The following is a 19,264-nucleotide window of genomic DNA, read 5'->3' as shown; positions in this document are numbered from 1 at the left end:
AAGAAGGGATCGGTTGGTAGGACATGTTCTGAGGCATCAAGGGATCACCAATTTAGTATTGGAGGGCAGCGTGGAGGGTAAAAATCGTAGAGGGAGACCAAGAGATGAATACACTAAGCAGATTCAGAAGGATGTAGGTTGCAGTAGGTACTGGGAGATAAAGAAGCTTGCACAGTATAGAGTAGCATGGAGAGCTGCATCAAACCAGTCTCAGGACTGAAGTCCACAACAAACAACAACCCCACTCTGTGGTTACAGCCTCCCAGCTTCAGCTGTTGCATATGAAGTAGTTTCTATGTTTGATAATTCAGTTCTTTATGCGAGATCTGACATACTGACTAACTTGTGAGTCCTCTTTTGTGTGCAACCTGGCATGTTATTTCAAAGGGATGCATAGAAACATTTCCTGCACAAACATCACTTTACCATCAAATTGAGACATGGATGACTGACCAGTTTTTGTTGCATCTTTTACCAAGCTTGTGCATATTAACTTTCTGTAACAATTCTTCATAGTCTCTGGGCGAATTGTGGCATTCATTCCACTCATAGTATGCCACCATCTCTGCACCTGCATGATGGAATTCCACACTTCATAAAGTGCAGTGATCTGTGCTTGCTGTTGGATAGGAGACTGGCCATCTTTTTAATTGCTATGTGCAGCATCTCTCACAGCAACTGCTGTACTGCAGAAAATGTAAAAACAAGTGCTGATCAAGGGTTAAACATAGGACAGGCAAGAAGCAGGTAAGATGGAACAAATTATGAGCATGGAGTACAAGGTGGGGCTAGCAGCCAAATGTTTGCAGCTGTATCAATGCCACTATGGTAGTATGACCTCCGAGCCAGCTGACACATACCCAGGCCATGACTACAGAAATCCTAGCCTTGTTTAGTGACCTGTATGTGCAAACTATTCCTATTATGATTCCATTGATATCAAAACTTCTACAGCCATTTTTAATACCTAGTTACTTCCAGACACCTTGTACAGATTTCATACAAATGAACAGAAAAGTATAATACTACACGGTGAACAACACTTCTTCCTCCTATCCCCATCCTACACTGTCATATTAATTGCGTATGCTTCTAAATAAAACATCCATTCTCACCCAACACAAACCATTCCCTCCTACTTCCTTGGTCTTAATCCATAGGGAATCTCCTGTCCTGGTTGTGCAAGGTTCCTGCAGTTCCTCTTTTTCTACTACCCATATTCCTACCCTCACTGGACGTCACCTGTGTCAACACATCTGGATTACCTCAATATGGCTTGAGACACCCAATATGCATGATAGTTGTATGAGTCAGTAACTGAAGCTTGGCATTTACCAGCGATATTGTTCAACAACCTGATTTCGCCCCTGACAATGCGTTACATATTTCTTTGTCATACCTGTCAGAATGTAGCTGTTTGATAACATTATCCACTTACTGATTTTATACTATGTTAATCTGCCCACAATTCCCCAACACTGTATATGTGATATTCAAGGGCTCTGGTGTTTGCTCCCTGAATACACTTCCCTGACAATTCTTAGCCAATTTCACCAAACAAAGATGGCATGGGCCTCTCATAAACTACCTCATATGGTGATAACTGTTATCACAGAATGGATTTTTGAATTATACGCACTCACAACAAAAGATTAATACACATCGCTATCATTATCACGTAAACTCACATAATGACTCAACATCCTTTCGGTTGTGTGATGTACCCCCTCTGTAACATTAGCCTGATGGCCCAATGGACTTATCTTTAACTTCTTAACCATTAGCAAATTACACAGCTGCTTTAATGAATTGGACATACAGTTTGTCCCTTGATCACTGATCATAGTTTCTGCCATTCCACTCAACTGTTGACTAACGCTTGTACTACCATTGCTGCCTTTTGGTTAGGGATTGCAATTCATTTCCACATAGTTAGAAAAATGATCAATAATGATTAACACAAATTGATTCTCGGTTGGATTCTTTTTGAATGGCCCAAGAGCATGCAACCCAATCATTTTAAAATACTCTGCTGCTTCTGGTAACATCTGCAGATAATACCTTATGGCTCATATGTGCTCACTGCATGCATTGCATCCGTTGTTCTACCACCCCCAGTTTCCTGACAGCAGGAGGTTGTAATCTACTCTAGATTCACACCTTTTGTTGATTGTTGCTGGCTTCATAATTAATTCTTATAATAAGCTTCAATAGGAGTAAGATTTACAATAAACTTTTTACTTATCCTCTTTTCTCATAGTTGGCTCCAGTTCTTCACGTTTGGGGGCTGATTCTTGAAGCTGAAACTTTTGATATTATGGGTTATCACGGTTCCAACTGATGTAAGAACTTCTGAAAAATTGCCTGACCAGTAATTTCTGTTTTTACATTAATTTTATTCTCTTAAATTTTTTCTATATCACACAGTCTTTACAATTTCCACTTCAACAAAGCAGAAAATTACATCGTTATTGTCAAAAATAAAAACATGTCTTATCACACCAGAGGTAAGCCCACTACTAATCCACCCTGTGTACTAACAATATTCCAAAGAGTTTACAAATTTTCTTGACAAATGACTTTATACCATTATTTTATAAACAAATCCAGAAATAAATTTAATAATTAGTGTCAGATTGAATAATTAATAATAGAAATTTTAAGTGCACCAAATATTTCACAATTTCAAATGTTTCTAAAAGAAAAGTAACTTTAACTGTACATTCAAAGCTAGCACATATCGATTGTAACAATGAAAATACATTAATTGCTTTTTATACATTTTAGCCTGAAATGTAATACAGGGTGACAAAATCATATCCAATTCTTTTAAGAAAAAAAGTTGAGATAATATTAACCTGTTTAATAATTCGTAATTACTTTTGGTATCGCTTAGTTCTATTGAGGAAAAGTAACGTTAGAGGAGGGTGTCCCTTTACAAGGTATGAACTTCTTTCAACATTTCCTCTTTCAGCTGTGCTTGTATTACTACCTGTGGTCCAAACCTCATTGTCTTACACCACAACCCATCCCACACAGTGAACTGTGGTGTGATTCATACTGTTTACATTCCAAGGTTCCTATCACAATGTCTGCCATTACGCAAGATTGTAACTAAGTGCTTGTATCGATGCTACTTTTTGGCTTAAACTATCAACATTTGAATGCCTATTACCAAGCTCTTGAATAACTTGATACTCAAATTCACTTAACCCCAATGCCATCCTGGTAGAAGGTTCCTTGAACCCCAACAATCACTAACGGCTGCATGGTCCTTTAGTACTTTAAACCTCCTCCCTTACAAATAACACTTGAAATACTTGGTGCCATATATCACACTACACATCCCTTTTTCTGTTGTTAAGTAGTTTTTCTCTTTTCCTCTGCTCTGTTCAACTGCGTAAAGGCATATGCTACTGGGTGCACGTCTCCATCTGCCACCTGACAGAGAACACACTCTGTAGCCTGATTGGAAGCGTTGGTTGACAGAGTAAACTCTTTCCCATAGTCCAGAAAAATAAGTACTGGACTTGATATCAATGCTCTCTTTAACTCACCCAGTGCATCTCACTATTCCTTTGTCTATTTAAATCACTTTTTTTAACAGTTGCATAAATGGTCCCACTACACTGCACACCCTTTAATGAATTTTCTTAAATAATTCCCTGAACCTAAAAAAAGATTGTAGCTCCTAGACATTACTAGGATTCTAAATTCCCATACTGTCTGTATTAACCTAGATCCATTTTAACCCCTTCACTGGAAATGACATGTCATAAACATTTAACTTCTTCCAATGCAAAGAGAAATTTTTCCATAATAAATGAAAAGCACCAGTTTGCTTTTGTTCTACAATATATTCATTTATTATAATGTTGTTCTACCAAGAACTGATGGAAGATTCTGTTAACATAAATTTTCCCATGTTTAATGTTAAATTCACTGCTCATAATCTTCTAAAAACCTCTCATAAGTGATGCAAATGCTCTGACATATTCTTTGAAAAAATGATTACAACACCCAGGTACACCATGCACTGGTGAGGTATCAACTGCATCCAGTAAAAACTGAATTGTCGCCAGAGCATTCTATGGTATTCTACAATAGTTAAAATGGCCCCAGAGGATTGATAATGCTGTTTCTAAATAGTCCTTTGGGTGTACCTCTATCTGATGGTACCCCCACTCCTCAGATCTAAGATAGAGAAGTACTTAACACTGCTCCCAGATTGTCAATAGTTCCAGTGCAGTTTTAAATCAGAAACACATTGATTATGGTTTTGCTGTTACAATGTCTGTAGCCACAAAAGAATCTATCTCTTCTGGTTCCATCTGGCAACTTTTCTGGTACAACTGCATTGGCTGCACTTCATGGACTAATGCATTCCTCTATTATCCCATCCACATACTGTTGATCAGCTAATTTTTCTAATATTGGTTGCATACATGGCGGTATATGGCAAGGTCTGCAGTATACCGGGGATTCAGTTCTTCTAGGGGTATGGTGCTGCATTATAGGCATTGCTGGTGTGGCCCTTGAGGTGAAAACAAATCCTCAAGTTCAAATTATAATTTACGCATTTCCAATCTATTCATACCACTAAGATGCTTTAACTTCCCACAAATGCAGTTTTATCAAAAGTTTGCACATTATCCTGGTTCACACTGACTGAGTCCCTACCCATGTCATTCAGATTTCCAGATAAGCTACCAAAATCCCCTTCATGAACTGTATTCTATTGGCACCAAATTTGCCTAAATTCAAAGCAACTACCTTCCTGCCCAATTCCTACCATGTGCATATTAAGCTTCTCCTTACAAAGCAACATGATTACTCTAACACACCATTTCTGCCAGCAGTCCTATGAAGCAAAATGCATTAACAGATCATTCCAGTCCCACATTCACCCAGACCAACTTCCAGTACCTTGCAGCACAATAACATGCAAATTAATTCATAGAGCTTTTGACTGCAGTTTAAGTGGTTCACACCTTGACATTGGTAGACCTTGCATTTGAAATTCACTGGTGACCATTTATCCAATAGTCCAATCACCTTCCCTCATCACTGTTTGACAAAACGGCAAGCTGTAGTTGTGAAGCCATGGTACATGAAGGTCGACTGTGCAGGCACCGGTTGCCAGGCATGGACCACAAGTACTCGTGACATCACTCTACAATGATCAGGGGTTATGGGGGCCCCTATGGTTTAGAGATGGTGTTGTGGTGTGTTGCGGAGGTGGTGGTGCTGGCCAGGGGTGACTAGGAAAACTCCACTGTAAGATACAAGTTATTTTATTCATCTTGAATTACAATGCTGGAGTGCTACACTGCCCTTGGACTCACCTTCTGCAGGAACATGGTCCACAGGTGATGCCATTGACATTGGAAGACTGTGGTGGTGGGATGGCCTTTTGATGTCTTGCGTCCTGCTTTTCTGCCACTGTTTACCCCACTCAGTAGCTCCTATCTGAGCTAACACTATGCAGCCCTGAATGAGCACTGTCATTGATGTGTTAATCCCCTGAATTCCCATACACAGCTATGGCTACTGGGTTAGAAGCTAAGCCTGGTGCAAAGGTATGGAGGAAGTACAGCATAAGGTATGAACCATTGCCCTCCAAGGCAGAAGTTTGGTGCTGCTGTGCACCTGGGGGATGGCTTCCCATTGTGTTGCCTAAGTCCTACATGGTGAACTTAGAACAGTGAGCTCGTCTGTTGCAGCTGGCTGGTCAGACTGGTGTCAGCTGCTGGCTAGCCCAAAGCATGTTGGAGACTGATATGTGGAGAGTGCTGCCAAATTGTGGATAACTGTGTTAGAAACAGAGAGTATTTATGGCAATTAATAGCACCCTTGTTGCGACATTAAACTGCTTCCAGGAACATACAGATCAATGCTTCTGTTGGGTAATAGTGTGGAAAAATACCACAGGCCAGCCTGTCATGGAACAGCCTTTCTGCAATGTTGTCAGAAGTGGCTTAACCCTCATGCCTTACAGTATACAAAAAGGCTTGCTTGAGAAATTACATATAGCACCTCTGTATCTGCCAACTCGCCTCACACATAACTGCAATACAGCTGCTTTAAGTCAGTAACACTCAAAATTTAGCAACAGCATTACAGTACTGTCACAAAGGGATTTTATTGTGTACTAGAACTGTGGATATGTATATGTAAACAAAAAAAATTATAATGATATTTTGATATGGTATGTTTCAAGATGATCTTTTAAATGTAGCATGACACAGCATTCCTTTCATTATCAACCACATTATGAAATTTAAAATTTTCCCGGCGAATTAAATGTTCAAAGAAATTTCAGGATTGCAGCTGGTTGTCCTAAACTTCACTCCACAATATTTCAACTGGACACATTCCAGTTGTCTTCAGGTGAGCCATCAAAGACTGATGAAGACATTCTCCACTACATCCTATATAGCACACTGAAAGTATTTTGCACATGCTTCCGAGTCACAGTGTCAGAAGGACCATACCACTGGTGGCAGTGCCCTCGCTGATGGATCTGCAATGGTCAGCTGTCTTTGGCACTGCTACTCACCGCAGTCATCAGAGTATTCTGGCATCTTCGCCTGGGACAAATCTCGTAGATGATGGGATTCCACGCATTATCCAGCAGGTAGCTGCTGTTACGGTTCATTAGATTTTCCGTGATGGGTATTTCAACACATTCTTTTATAATAGAGTCCCAAAAGGATGTTGCTGTGGCCAAAATTAATGTTCCGCAATTGCATACTTTCTGGGTTGCAGTGCAACATTTATGTTCTGTGCAGCATTCTTCCACTTTTATGTATTCTATATAGGCCATACCAATCTGGCAAGATATTTTGTAAATTCCCACCTTCTGCAGCAACAAGTCATCCTTTGCTGATCCCAGCAGGTCTGAAATTTTAGATGGTGGGCAGAAAATCACTTTTAGTTAAAAATTGCTGTCCTTCCTCTACTTTAGCACTTGCACAATGTTTTGTTTCATTTTGCATCTTTTCAGTTGCTGGAGTGCTGGGATATTCACCAAAAGAGAGAGGGGGGGGGGGGGGGGGGGGGTCCAATGCTTTTGCTTGTAAATGCATAGGAGTAGAGGCTAAGAAGTGTTCTCTTCTTGTTCCTTCTCTTCTGGGAGCTGCACAGATTGTAATCTTTATCCTGTAATGTTTTTTAAAAAAATCTAGGAACAATTTCTTCTTCTAATGTGTGAGTTTATATGCACAATATAAACATTCAGTATTCATACATCCAGAATACAGTTGTCTGGGTCATAGTCAGGAACATCTCAATATATCATATTACTCAGGGACAGAGGGACCTAGTCAGTGTTAGGAACTTAACGTTAAAAATAACTAATGGCAGGCTGCTCTTAAGCAGTGGATAGAAAATACCAACTGTATGTGACAGGTGCTAGTGATACTGATTGTATGGCTATAAAATTTTCTGAATTGGCAGTGTGTATTACACATATCAATTGCTGCATTAACGGAAAAAGATATTGTAACAAAGAGGAAGAAGTATCTTTGACACACTAAATTCATAAGAAATTGCCATTACTGTGGTTATAAAGTGTCATTCAAGTAGAAATCATCCAAGAAAAGATGCACAAAGTCAGTGCCTTAAACTCAGTAGCCAGAGTCAATGAATTAAATGAACAATGTGAGAACTCAAAGTTCACAATCTTGTGAAACGTTTCCAGAGGTAAGTACTCTGCTTCACACCAGTCTTGTTAATTATGAGTCAGCCTAGAATTATATTACCATTTAAGTAAAACATGCTACATAAAATAAAAAATAAAAGTTTGCCTTCATACTTGAATTCCACGCACTTATAAAATCTTTAAAATCATGAGAAGTTGACCACCATCCTCCACTCAGTTCTGAAGCTGAAATATTCCCAACTGCTCATCCTACTGAGTGCAGAATTTTCACAACAATTAATACAGGCTTCATTACAACAGGAACAACTTTTGAACAACAGAGTGCAAAATGTTAACATCACCGACTCCCAAAATTTGACATTTCAAAGTTAGCATTAATGATTCAAGTAAATGAAGAATAGCCTACATACTAAAGTATATAAACCACATAGAAAAATTGTTCTGAAAGCTCCTCTCCATTTGCTCACCATATGTCTAAGGCAGTGCAAAGAATAGGTAGACAACTCAGTGTTATAGAGAAAAACTCCACTGATAGAACCAATAAAGTCTTCTTTTCTCTTACGTTTGCAATAAGTAGATATTGTTTACATGCATATTAACTATCTAGTTCAGACAGTTGTTTATTTCTTCTAGGGCAAGAAAATATTTAGAATAAAATTTAAGACCCAGAGTTATTGAATATCTGAATACTTTTGGGCTGTTTTGAAACTCAGCCTCATGCAAACACAATTACTTTATTTTTGTATTTACCCAGACATGTTTCGAGACCTATGTGTTATCTTCTGTGGGACAAATTTTTATTTCTCAAAATTACATCACTAAATACTGCATTTCAAGAAATAAAAATTTGACCCAACAAAGATGACACACAGGAGTCAAAAGATGTATGGGTAAATACAAAAATTAACTAATTGTGTTTGCATAAGGCTGATTTTCAAAACAACACTATTTTAAATCACAAACATGGAAGAACAGCAAGGAGGGCTTCAAACCTTAGTAAAATGAGTATCTGAATATTCATTACTCATTAATTGCTATCATAGCCGATTACTATTGACATCATCAGAATTTCTGTTTTGATTTATTTTCAAATTGTTTGAATATTTGGTAATTTAATTATTTTAAAATATAATGAATATTACTATTAGAGAAATTATATGTTTGTGTACTAACTGTGATGCAGCCATACTTTGCAGATTCATGGTGTTATCTTCGAGCACCTGAACCACTTCTTCAACAGGTCCAAGTATGTAACCACGATCTTCACCAGCTTTAGTATGTTGGATGACAATGAAATTCAGAGAACTCCAAACTTCTGACACCTCACGCACACCCTTCTCTATCGACAATTCCTTCACTGCATTGTTGATAATCTCTTCAGCAATATCTTGGTATTTATGAAGTTCCATGGCAAACATGTTCTCCAAAGTGAAGCGATCTGCAGCCATGTCAAAATGCTGTCCTAAAATGGAATATAGCTGCACATTATCCTCTGTAAGGTGATCTTTGATCTCATAAAAGAAAGAAAGAAAGATAAGAAAAAATAAGGCACCACACTCTCATAAGGAGATAATGCTTAATAACTGGAAGTAAGTTCCATTTTCTACATGAATGCACAATTAGACAGAATTTGAAATAGATGTCATGTAGGATGAGAGATAGCCCTTTGCTGTTCACTTGATTGATATTACTTCTCTCCTTATTGGTGATGGGTTATTTCATCATTATTATGTAATAATGACTGGGTGAAGTTTATTAAATGAAAAGGATTATGATGTCACTGTTATTTCTAATATCCTTTTTCAAAAGACATTACAGAATTCCTTGTTGCCTTCCTATCTCCAGTGCCCTTTATCCACCCAAAGCCAGGTTGGGACTGATATGGATCTTCCTCAATTTCACACAGAATCAACCATAGCCAAATACACACTATTATTAGGATAGGGTCATCACTCCCAAGGCATTTGTAAGGTACTTCCAACTTCTCTTCAGGAAGATAAATGTGCACTCATTCTGTTTGCATCTCTTCTAACTTCATGGTCAAATGTGATACCAGTTTTCAGAGTGTATGTACAACATATATGTGAGCCAGAACATGGGAACCAACACAGTATTTACCTTGATAAATGTGGTAAACTGCCTGAAAACCACCCAGGCTGACCGGCACATCAACCCCCAATGTTAATGCATGATGTGGATTCAATCCAAGATCAGTGTTCTGTCTTTTGCCCTTAACTGGGCCCTTTAATACACTTGGATAGATAAGCAGGTGTATTATTGAATTACAGTACAAAAATTTGAATAAAATTATAGCTTTCATGGATGCTTCAATCTAGGACTGCTTGTGAACTACTGTTCAGTAGTCTTCCAAGATGCAATTGTAAAATTCAGTACAATACTTGGTTTTCTATCAAACACTTCCTCCAACCAAGTATTCATGACTTACCACTTCTATAGACTCTACTTTGATGGCTGCCTTGCTGATGCATACTCATACATAAGCAACCGTAAAAGAAATTTTTGAGCTGAGAGATGCTTAACCATGCATTGTCAGCCCTCACAGAGGTTGTATTTGTCTTCATATTGATAGAGATGCAACAATAAGGACATCACGTTGTGAAGCAGGGCTCCTCAGATGATTTATGACTCCTGTTTTAAAGGAACTTCACTACACAATTGTATCTTTAAATGCAACAGTTAACTGTACCTTATGAACATGATATTTGTATTGGCAATGTGGAAGCTAACAATCAAAACTGTTTTTGTGACTGTGAAGAAGCAGTTACAAATGAGAATGAAATGTTATTAAATTAGATGATGATGCTCAGTCACGAGCAAGGAGAAAAATGGGTAGTGTCCCGATCTTTGGTTTACGTAAGGGAAAGGATATATCTAGTGACTATTAAACTGCATGTAGATTGTCTTAAAAGAATGATTTTTAATTTGACATTGTAAAAGTTTTTCATTTGTCAATGGTAAGTCACTGAGGTATACAGTGTACTACGTTTAAGACTATCATACAGTACAGCATGAATGTATAAATAAATTTAAATAAAGCTAACAGAAAATAAAAGAATTAGATCACTTTTAAGGAATTACAAAAAAATAAAAATTTAAAAGAGGAAAATATCTTATTTCCTAGTTGATCAGACTGCAGAGGAACTTATCTCATTGCAGAAAACAGTATCTGAAAGCCAAATTTCAAATAATAAATAAAATGGAACATAAAGGAAGAGGCCATTGTACTGGTGTCTCCTGAATAAATGTGATTTTATAATGACTTACTGAATTATAGGTGACTCAAATATTCCTCAAGGTTTTCATTAGCACAATAACTCACTAAACTACAGGTGACTTAATTACTGTAGGAAGTTTCATGTTAAACCAGCTGATATCATCACATATTGCAGACCCTTGTGAAGGCAGTGAATCACTGAATAGCCCAGATACAAGAGTCCTGCATTCACAATCACGGCTAGATAATTTGCAGCAAACATATGGCAGACTTTAGTATTAAAATTATGCAGGCATTTTGCTTTCCATGGACTTCTAGTCACAGGGTAAAAAACACTGAGTGGGGTGGCATAGCTATCATACACTGGACTAATATGCGGGAGGACAGTTGTTTATATCTGCATCCAGACATTCCAGGTTTAGCTTTTTCTGCAGTTCCTGTAAACTGCATTAAGCAAATTCCAGGACCATTCTTTTGAAATAGACATACCTGATTTCCTGATTCATCCTTCTCCACTTCTAATTATCTCACTGTCAGTGGGATTCTAAACTGCAATTTTCCTTTCTTCCTTCTTCCAGCTAAAACATCCATTATTGTCAACAATGTATGTTGACAGATGCAGCAGACAATAAAGATGGATTTCATTTTAGAATTTATTCTTTGAGTGTAAATCATTATCTCTGAGAAATGAGTGCAGGGCCATAAAATAAAAGGCTGTTAGTGGAGAATGAACCATGTAAGAGTGCGGAAGTGGATGTTTTAGCTTTTGTTTGGATCAGATAGGTATTCTGACACTGTACAAAGCCCTACAACACATTGTGTGTATTAAAATATCTACAAATTTATACAGTCATATTAACTTTGTAACAAGATCTGTGAAGTTTTTACTGTAAACTACTATTTATGATGAACATAACTTATAAGCTGTAATAATGTATTCTTTAGTAAGGATATGATAAAAAAAAAAGACAGTTCAATAATCATCATTACGATTAATCATTCCTGGTGAGGAAAGAAAACTATGGAGAGGTTTAGGGTCAAAGTAGATCCAAACAGGGGATGGAAACTGTAGAATATGCTGATGATTAGAAGTGATCTTTAGAAGTTTAGTACATATCTTAAGCACCTTGGTGTTAGAACAATTCTTCTGCATTACATGTGAATGATGAGCATTTCATTAGAATGTCACTGTGAACATACTTTTAAAAAATGCCATAAAACCCTTTTTATCATAACTATTTAGCATATAACCACATGTATTTTACACATCACTGATTAATTATGACATTTACCTGATGTCTCAAATATGTATTTTCTTACCAGTTTTATCCATAAGTTCATTCCAGTGACGCTCACGAAGTGCCTCATTCTTCAGTTCAACAAAAAGTGGTATAGAATTTTTAAACTGCTTCAGAATAAGATTCAACTCCTGTCCAACAGGTATTTTCTTGACATTTGGTGGCAATTTGCGGAATTCTTTCATGAATGCCTCAGTTCCATCAAGAAGAACTTGTGGGTTCAAGTTTACCCACAGTGTCTTTGCCCATGCCTCACGAGCAGTCTATTAACAATTAAGATAAAATAATAGCATTACACAGCATTATGTTTATGACAGAAGCTAAAATGCATTTCAGATTTCAGGAAAGATATTTGTGTGGCTATTCATGTAATACAGTAACAGAATTCAGCTAACCTACAATATGATTTTCCAATGAATTCACAGGACAGCTCAAAACCAAATAATAATTAATACAGTCATCCATAAATTCACGGTTGCAAAATTCAGTTACAGAAGTATGGCAGTGGAATTAGTAGTAAAAGCAGTTCTCAATTTTTTCCCCCAATTAGGTACGGTCATATATTTAGGTGCTGGTTTTAGTGTATTTTCAGTGCATGTTCTGTCTTTGAGTCTTTTCTGAATTTTCAGACATTGCTGGTCCATTAATATTGTTGATTAGCAATCGTTTGTTGCTAATTATTTGATTAGGTTTACTTGTGACTGAAGTGTGTATTGTTCTAGCAACAAATTGTGCACTCTGTGTAATATGAATCTGAATGCTGCCTGTTAGTGTCAGTTAGGACAATGTGATACATTGTCTATTGTGATGTCTGTGGCTGTTAATTTTCTATATACAGCAAAATATGGCATTTTCACTCCTGATTGTTGGAAACAGGAAATTTATAGAACGTTTCACGTAATATTCTGCCACAAAATTTGTGTTATTATGTAGGGAGTTGAATTCAGCTAGTAGCTGATCTATTTAATTTGTGGTGGCATTCATCAGTAGTAGGTTGTTGACATGCTGACACTGTTAATACCATAGGTGAGAAGGAAGGAATTCATCTTTGTGTAAATCGATTTAATTTTTCCCTCTATTGAAGTATTTTTGTGGCAGTGCCTAGCTATCCAGATGGCTACCTGTTTATTACCTACCACACACTGTATGCCACACAATACCCATGACTGGTGGTAGTTGAATGTACCAACTTTGCAAAATCGATGTCCGTTCATTGTACATTAGAAAAACTGGGTGAATATTCAATAGAAGATCCTATGAGCACAAAAGTGCTTTCAGATATAGCCACACGGTAACGCCCACAGCAGCAAGCCACATGCTCAACAACAAACATACAATGAGAGACTTAACAGACCTTCACACTATCCTGTATACTGAAAACAATGGGTGAAATTTAGATTTTGTTACAGCTACTAGGAATATACTCCAGAAGATGAAATTCAATGACCATATATCCAATGAACAAATGGACTTTGAGAGCAGTAACTATTTCAGCAATATTTATGGAGTATTTCATATAACAATGCAAGTGATTAGATCCAACAGTTAACTCCTCTGATTTCTCAAAAAGTAGAAACATTTCTGCAGGTATCTCCAATGCAGTAAAAATCAAATTGTGAATAATGTGCCTTATAAGCAAGAAGCAATATCTTATACTAGTTATTATACTCTGTCATAGTACACACCACTCCAGAGGAGACAAATGAACCATTATTTTAAAATGTCTTTCCATGTAGAGAACCCATGTTGGGACTTATAACTGACAGAAAATAGAGATGTGATAAGTCCAATAATTTATATATGTTTTACACTAATATAAGGCTTATTATGATGGGAGAAGGTGTGATGTTCTTTAAAAGACATTAGAATTGTAGTATAAGTTTCCAAACAGCAATAACACTGCAGCTGGGGAAGAAACCCTGATGCAGAGTTTCCAGAGGTCACAGTCAATAGCAAAGAAAAGGTAACAAAGAAACTACATTAAACTATACACCTTCCAGCAGAATACCACATTTGAGGTGACTGTGCTGGAGAATATTCATTCAACCTGCAAGAGGTTAAGAAATTCAAATTATGTCATGCCACTTGGAAGCACTGAGGTACAAGGCTTAGGGCTGAGTAACTGTGCAAAAATAACAGCACGATAACAAACATTTCATTTGAGTTTCCCTAGTGCAGGAAGCAGATCAAATTGTTGCTGAAAGTATAACATAAACTCAAACAGCTAAAAAATGGAACACTCAAGAAGTGTCAGCAACATTTATCAAATCACTTTATGTGAAGAGTTACTACAAAATTGTACCACTGCCCTTAGCAACCATATAAATAACTGACTAAAGAGAGATGATGAACATATTAATGCAAGCACTGAAAGACAAATATTTAGAAGAAATTTATTGCCAATGAGGCAAAAGTAAAAGTAATGACATAACAACTGATACTGCAGAAGCATTAAGATGGTTACATGTGAGATCGATGGCCTGCCGCTTTGATGGACAATGACAAATTGTGGCGGGTGAGCTATGACTCCACAGCTGCTGGCAACCATATAAATAACTGACTAAAGAGAGACAATGAGCACAGTAATACAAGCACTGAAACACAAGCATTTAGAAGAAATGTATTGCCAATGACATACAAGTAGAATTCATGACATAACTGCTGATACAGTGGATGTATTAGGATAGCTAGATGCGAGATCGATGGCCCTCTGTCTAGATGGACAATGACAAATTGTGGTGGGTGATCCACAGCTCCACAACTGCTGGCACTACGATAGCCAGTTTCTCAACAACTTCACAATACTGCTGATTAGTGGAGGTGCAGGGCATTCTACATTCCGACACAGAATACTGTGTGGCAGAACCTGTTAAGCTGTATTTACTCCAGGTTTTTTTCTCCTAATTTTCTGCTTCACATGACATATGTGTTGAGGGAAAAGTGGATTGGTTTGTAGTCAAAATTCCTAAGAAAATGCTGGTAACTGTTGTGAAGTGGGGAGTCTTGTTCTAATATGACTATGATCTTGGTTGTATGCCAGTATTAAATAGGAACATTGAAGAACATTTGAAAAACATTAGCAAACAATTAAAATTCAAATTACATGTAACTAACATGACAGAACATACATATACTGATTGGAAAGGAGAGGTAGGACATACCTATATTAACCTGGGAACACAGGTAGAATGAACCAATGCTGATTTAAATACTCAAAGTGTCATATTTGAAAATGTTCTTTTTGATAAAAATGTCAAATTATACAAACAAGCCAATAAGTTAGAACCAAATACTGCCAAACCACATCAGAAAGATGTAGAGATAACAGAGATTTATCAGAACTGCAATCTACTACATTAAGTTTGAAAGAGGAATTAAATTCTGACATAATAACTAATAAAATAATTACAATGATGAGTCATACGTAGACACACATACCTATCTGCAACTCAGCATCTCCACTATATGATGAGTAGCAACTTATTTTTTCATAACTTTGTTACATTTCATCCTGGATTTTCCATTGTTTGATAAAATAATCAAGCATATTTTTAAATACCTAACATGATCTCTCACATTCTTTATAAATCAAATATGACAGTAAGTAATATTTCCAAGTTGTCTAAAGAAAAGCAAAGCATATATAAAGGGGGAGAGAAAGGGAATCCTGGCAACAACAGGTGTATTACTATTACATTTTTACTGTCTAAAATTGTAGAAATAACCATAAAGTGTAGAATAATAAATTTCATTGAGAAATGTAACATAATAAATAGCTCACATTGTAATCTTACCCTCCCACATATCACCATTAAAGTTCTCAATCTTTGCACAAATTCTTGAAAATTACGAGAGGGGTACGATTACAAAAGAAGAGCTTTTTACTTATCTTGATTATCTTATTGTTGTTGTCAATGGCTCAAAGTCTTGTCTAGAAGCACTTTCCTGTAGTAGAAAATTATGATATCTTAGGTTCATGATGACAAAACAACTGTTGAAGAGTTGCCTGTTGTTATGAATATCTTTTCATTTTACCCCATTCTTCTAAATCCTACTGACTTTACAATTTGCACATTCAAGAGACCAATAATTACATTGTTGTTGACTAGTTTACCAAAATATGTGCATTTCCATTAGAGGCATGCTCACCACTACTTACATTCTGCAGTACTCACAATTTCCAAAGAATGTACAAAGAAAATGAGTTTACAAAACAAAACATGAATCATCATTAAAATATATAATTATTTTATAAATTAATCCAGAAATGCATTTAATTATTAGTGTTAGATTGTGCAATTAATAATACGAATTTTAAGTATGCCACCAATTTTGTAATTTCAAATTTTTTTAAAAGAGCAATTTTAACTGTTTGTATATAAGTGCAGATTTATTTTGAAGAATGTAGAAAGGTCTACCCACATGCAATGATCTATCTATGCAGAAATATTTGCAAATGTCTGTGCATTATGCATGCAATAGACTGATGCAAATTTAGTATGTGCACACAACACATCTATCAATCTACGGCCTGCAACAATGTTGTCAACGATTGCTGTGAGGTATACCGAGAATGAGCTGGAGTGTGTCAGCTGCTGGTTCTGCACAGCTAATGAGAGAGCCATGGGCAGCTGATATGCTTGGAGGCAAGAAATATTGTAACATTATCATGTCAATACAGAAGCAGAACCCGGTATGTATTCGACAAAAAGTATTCTCAGGTTCCACCGTAACCAAGACCTCAGGTATCACAACATATTCAGAAGAAACAGTGAAATATTTGTGGCAATGAATATACAAATTTCATAACTGTGGTATTAGGGTGATGGTGATGATTAAAAACAGTGATACCACAGATGAAAGGCTTAGTATGCAAAACAGGTAGTGAAGAAAAAAATTAATATAAACTATTTCTTTTTATTTTATTTCTTCTTCTATTATCAAAGTGTAGACAATCAATAAAGGGCCTAAGTTTAAAAGGGAGATAAGCTAACATTTTAGATGGGTACTTATTGTCAGTAAAACAGTTTGTAATTTTGGTTAGTCAGAATACATTAAAAATGAATTTTTATCATGAAGTCTCTTGAAAAAAGAGGGTCATCTTATACCCAGGGTCCTCTTCAACTCAGGTAAACACGGCAAATTGCAGCACGTTCCTGGGATTGACGGTGGGTAGTTTCATGATATGGGAGACTCTTGTAGATAAAATATGCTCCAAAATTAGCACAAATATATTTCTCATGAGAAAAAGTCATAAATTGCTGAACAAGACAGTTCATTTTAAAAAATTTTATGGTCCAATTTATTCACTGATTTCCTGTTTTATATCTGTATGGTGCAGTGCAGCCAGTATACACATACGTAGCTTCCTTAAACTGCATAATAATGTGATTAGGTTCATTGGAAACATCTAAACAAGCAGTCCTGCAGAAATTACAAAGAATTACAAATACTATACATATATGAAGCTGTTACATTCTTAAAAATAAACTGTACTCTTTCGATGAACAATAATATACATAATTACTGTACTAGGTGTAAAGCAAACTACTACATAAATATAAGAAGACTTAAGCTATGTGACAAAACAGTCAGATATATATCTATTTTATAACAAACTTCCAAGCAGTATAAAGAGCCTAAAATCACTGTCTGCTTTCAAACAAAAATGAAGAAATCAACAGGTCTTGGTCTGTTGCTACAGTGTAACAGTGTTCTTAGATGCAAGTAAAATAGTGTAAAGGAGATATTAGAAGCAAATATACAACATTTTTAAACAAGAGAATCATACGCAAACTCCATGTAAATAATATAAGGACAGTGTGCTGGTCAATGAATGTATGCACAACTGTATACATTTTCTTAACTATATCTGATAATACTTTGTTGAGGTATGTGTGAAATCTCTTTTACAAATGCCTGAAAAATTACACATCTACCTTTTTATGTACATATCTTGTGACACATCCCTTTACATCCTTACATATCTATCATCATTACCAAAAGTGATAAATGGATTAAAAATAAATAAATAAATAGGTTTAGTCACGAATGATGTAGATGAATGTTTGAGCAAATTAAATATGAATCTAAAACAAAATTCAGACACTGTTATGAGATTAGATATTTTAGAACAGTGTACAGATTCAGATGAGATAAATGTTTCAGAATGTACTTTTCCAGCACCGTAGGAACATTTTAATAAATTAATTGAACAAATGGTTCATGAAAACCTGGGAAATATAACAATATATTAGTTATTTTCTCTTTTTTTCTCGTTTTAATAAAACTATTCTTTCAGATAGTCGTCCAACTATTAATGTGCTATATGTGAAGACTCTTGTATATGAAATGTACAGTCATAATGCATAATGTGTGGAGTAATCAGTTTAGTAAATAACTTGTCTTCAAAAAATAATATCAGTCTCTTGTCTGTGATACTTCACTTGTTACTTTCCTCTTCACTTTTCCTCCTCCTAGCTGCAATGTAAGTTTCTATAGGTGAGAAGAATCACTCATTTTTATTCAAAAATTGTGTCATATTCTTTTATTTTGTACCACAAATACCAATGGTATGTTACAGATAGTTTTTACAGTGGAAGTAAGGGTGAGTCTGATAGTATGCAGGCAAATAACCAGACTGGGAAATGCCTGTTTAGCCACCATTATGGCTATCTCACTGAGATCACTATGAAGGTAGTATTAATACAGGATCTGCTTCCTATTTCATTTTAATAAGTCCAATTTGCTAGTGCAAACAGTATTGGTCCACTTAAGATATTCAAAGCTAACATGATCATGAAAATAAGAAACCAAACCAATTATTCTCGAAACATACGATACTTCATGCAAACTGAAGATTTTCTGATCACTGTCAATTTAACTCTTCAGTAGAGTTTAAATACATTGTATATGAAAAATCTATATACAACAGAAAAAAACTGTCCACTCACATTAATGTGATCACATGTCAGAAGCCTGATAACCACCTTTTTGCAATGAGGATGACTGAGAGACATACACAAAGACAGCCAATAAGATTCTGGAAGGTACCAAATGGGATGTGGA

At 36.2% G+C, this 19,264-nt stretch overlaps 1 protein-coding gene across 1 annotated transcript in view; it reads right to left on the bottom strand.

The window, feature by feature from the left end:
- Positions 1–19,264, bottom strand: part of LOC124798989 (dynein axonemal heavy chain 10) — a 1,080,466-nt gene that overhangs the window by 999,660 nt on the left and 61,542 nt on the right. Inside the window, exons 7-8 of the mRNA XM_047262526.1 lie at positions 12,219–12,459; positions 8,837–9,125 (exon numbers count right to left, since the gene is read on the bottom strand). Coding sequence (XP_047118482.1) covers positions 8,837–9,125; positions 12,219–12,459 — 530 coding nt within the window. The remainder of the gene's footprint in view (positions 1–8,836; positions 9,126–12,218; positions 12,460–19,264) is intronic.

This window comes from Schistocerca piceifrons, chromosome 5, assembly GCF_021461385.2.
Source record: "Schistocerca piceifrons isolate TAMUIC-IGC-003096 chromosome 5, iqSchPice1.1, whole genome shotgun sequence".
In the NCBI taxonomy this organism is placed as follows: domain Eukaryota; kingdom Metazoa; phylum Arthropoda; class Insecta; order Orthoptera; family Acrididae; genus Schistocerca; species Schistocerca piceifrons.
The sequence above is the reverse complement of the archived record's forward strand: the minus strand, read 5'-3'. Positions and strand labels throughout refer to the sequence as shown.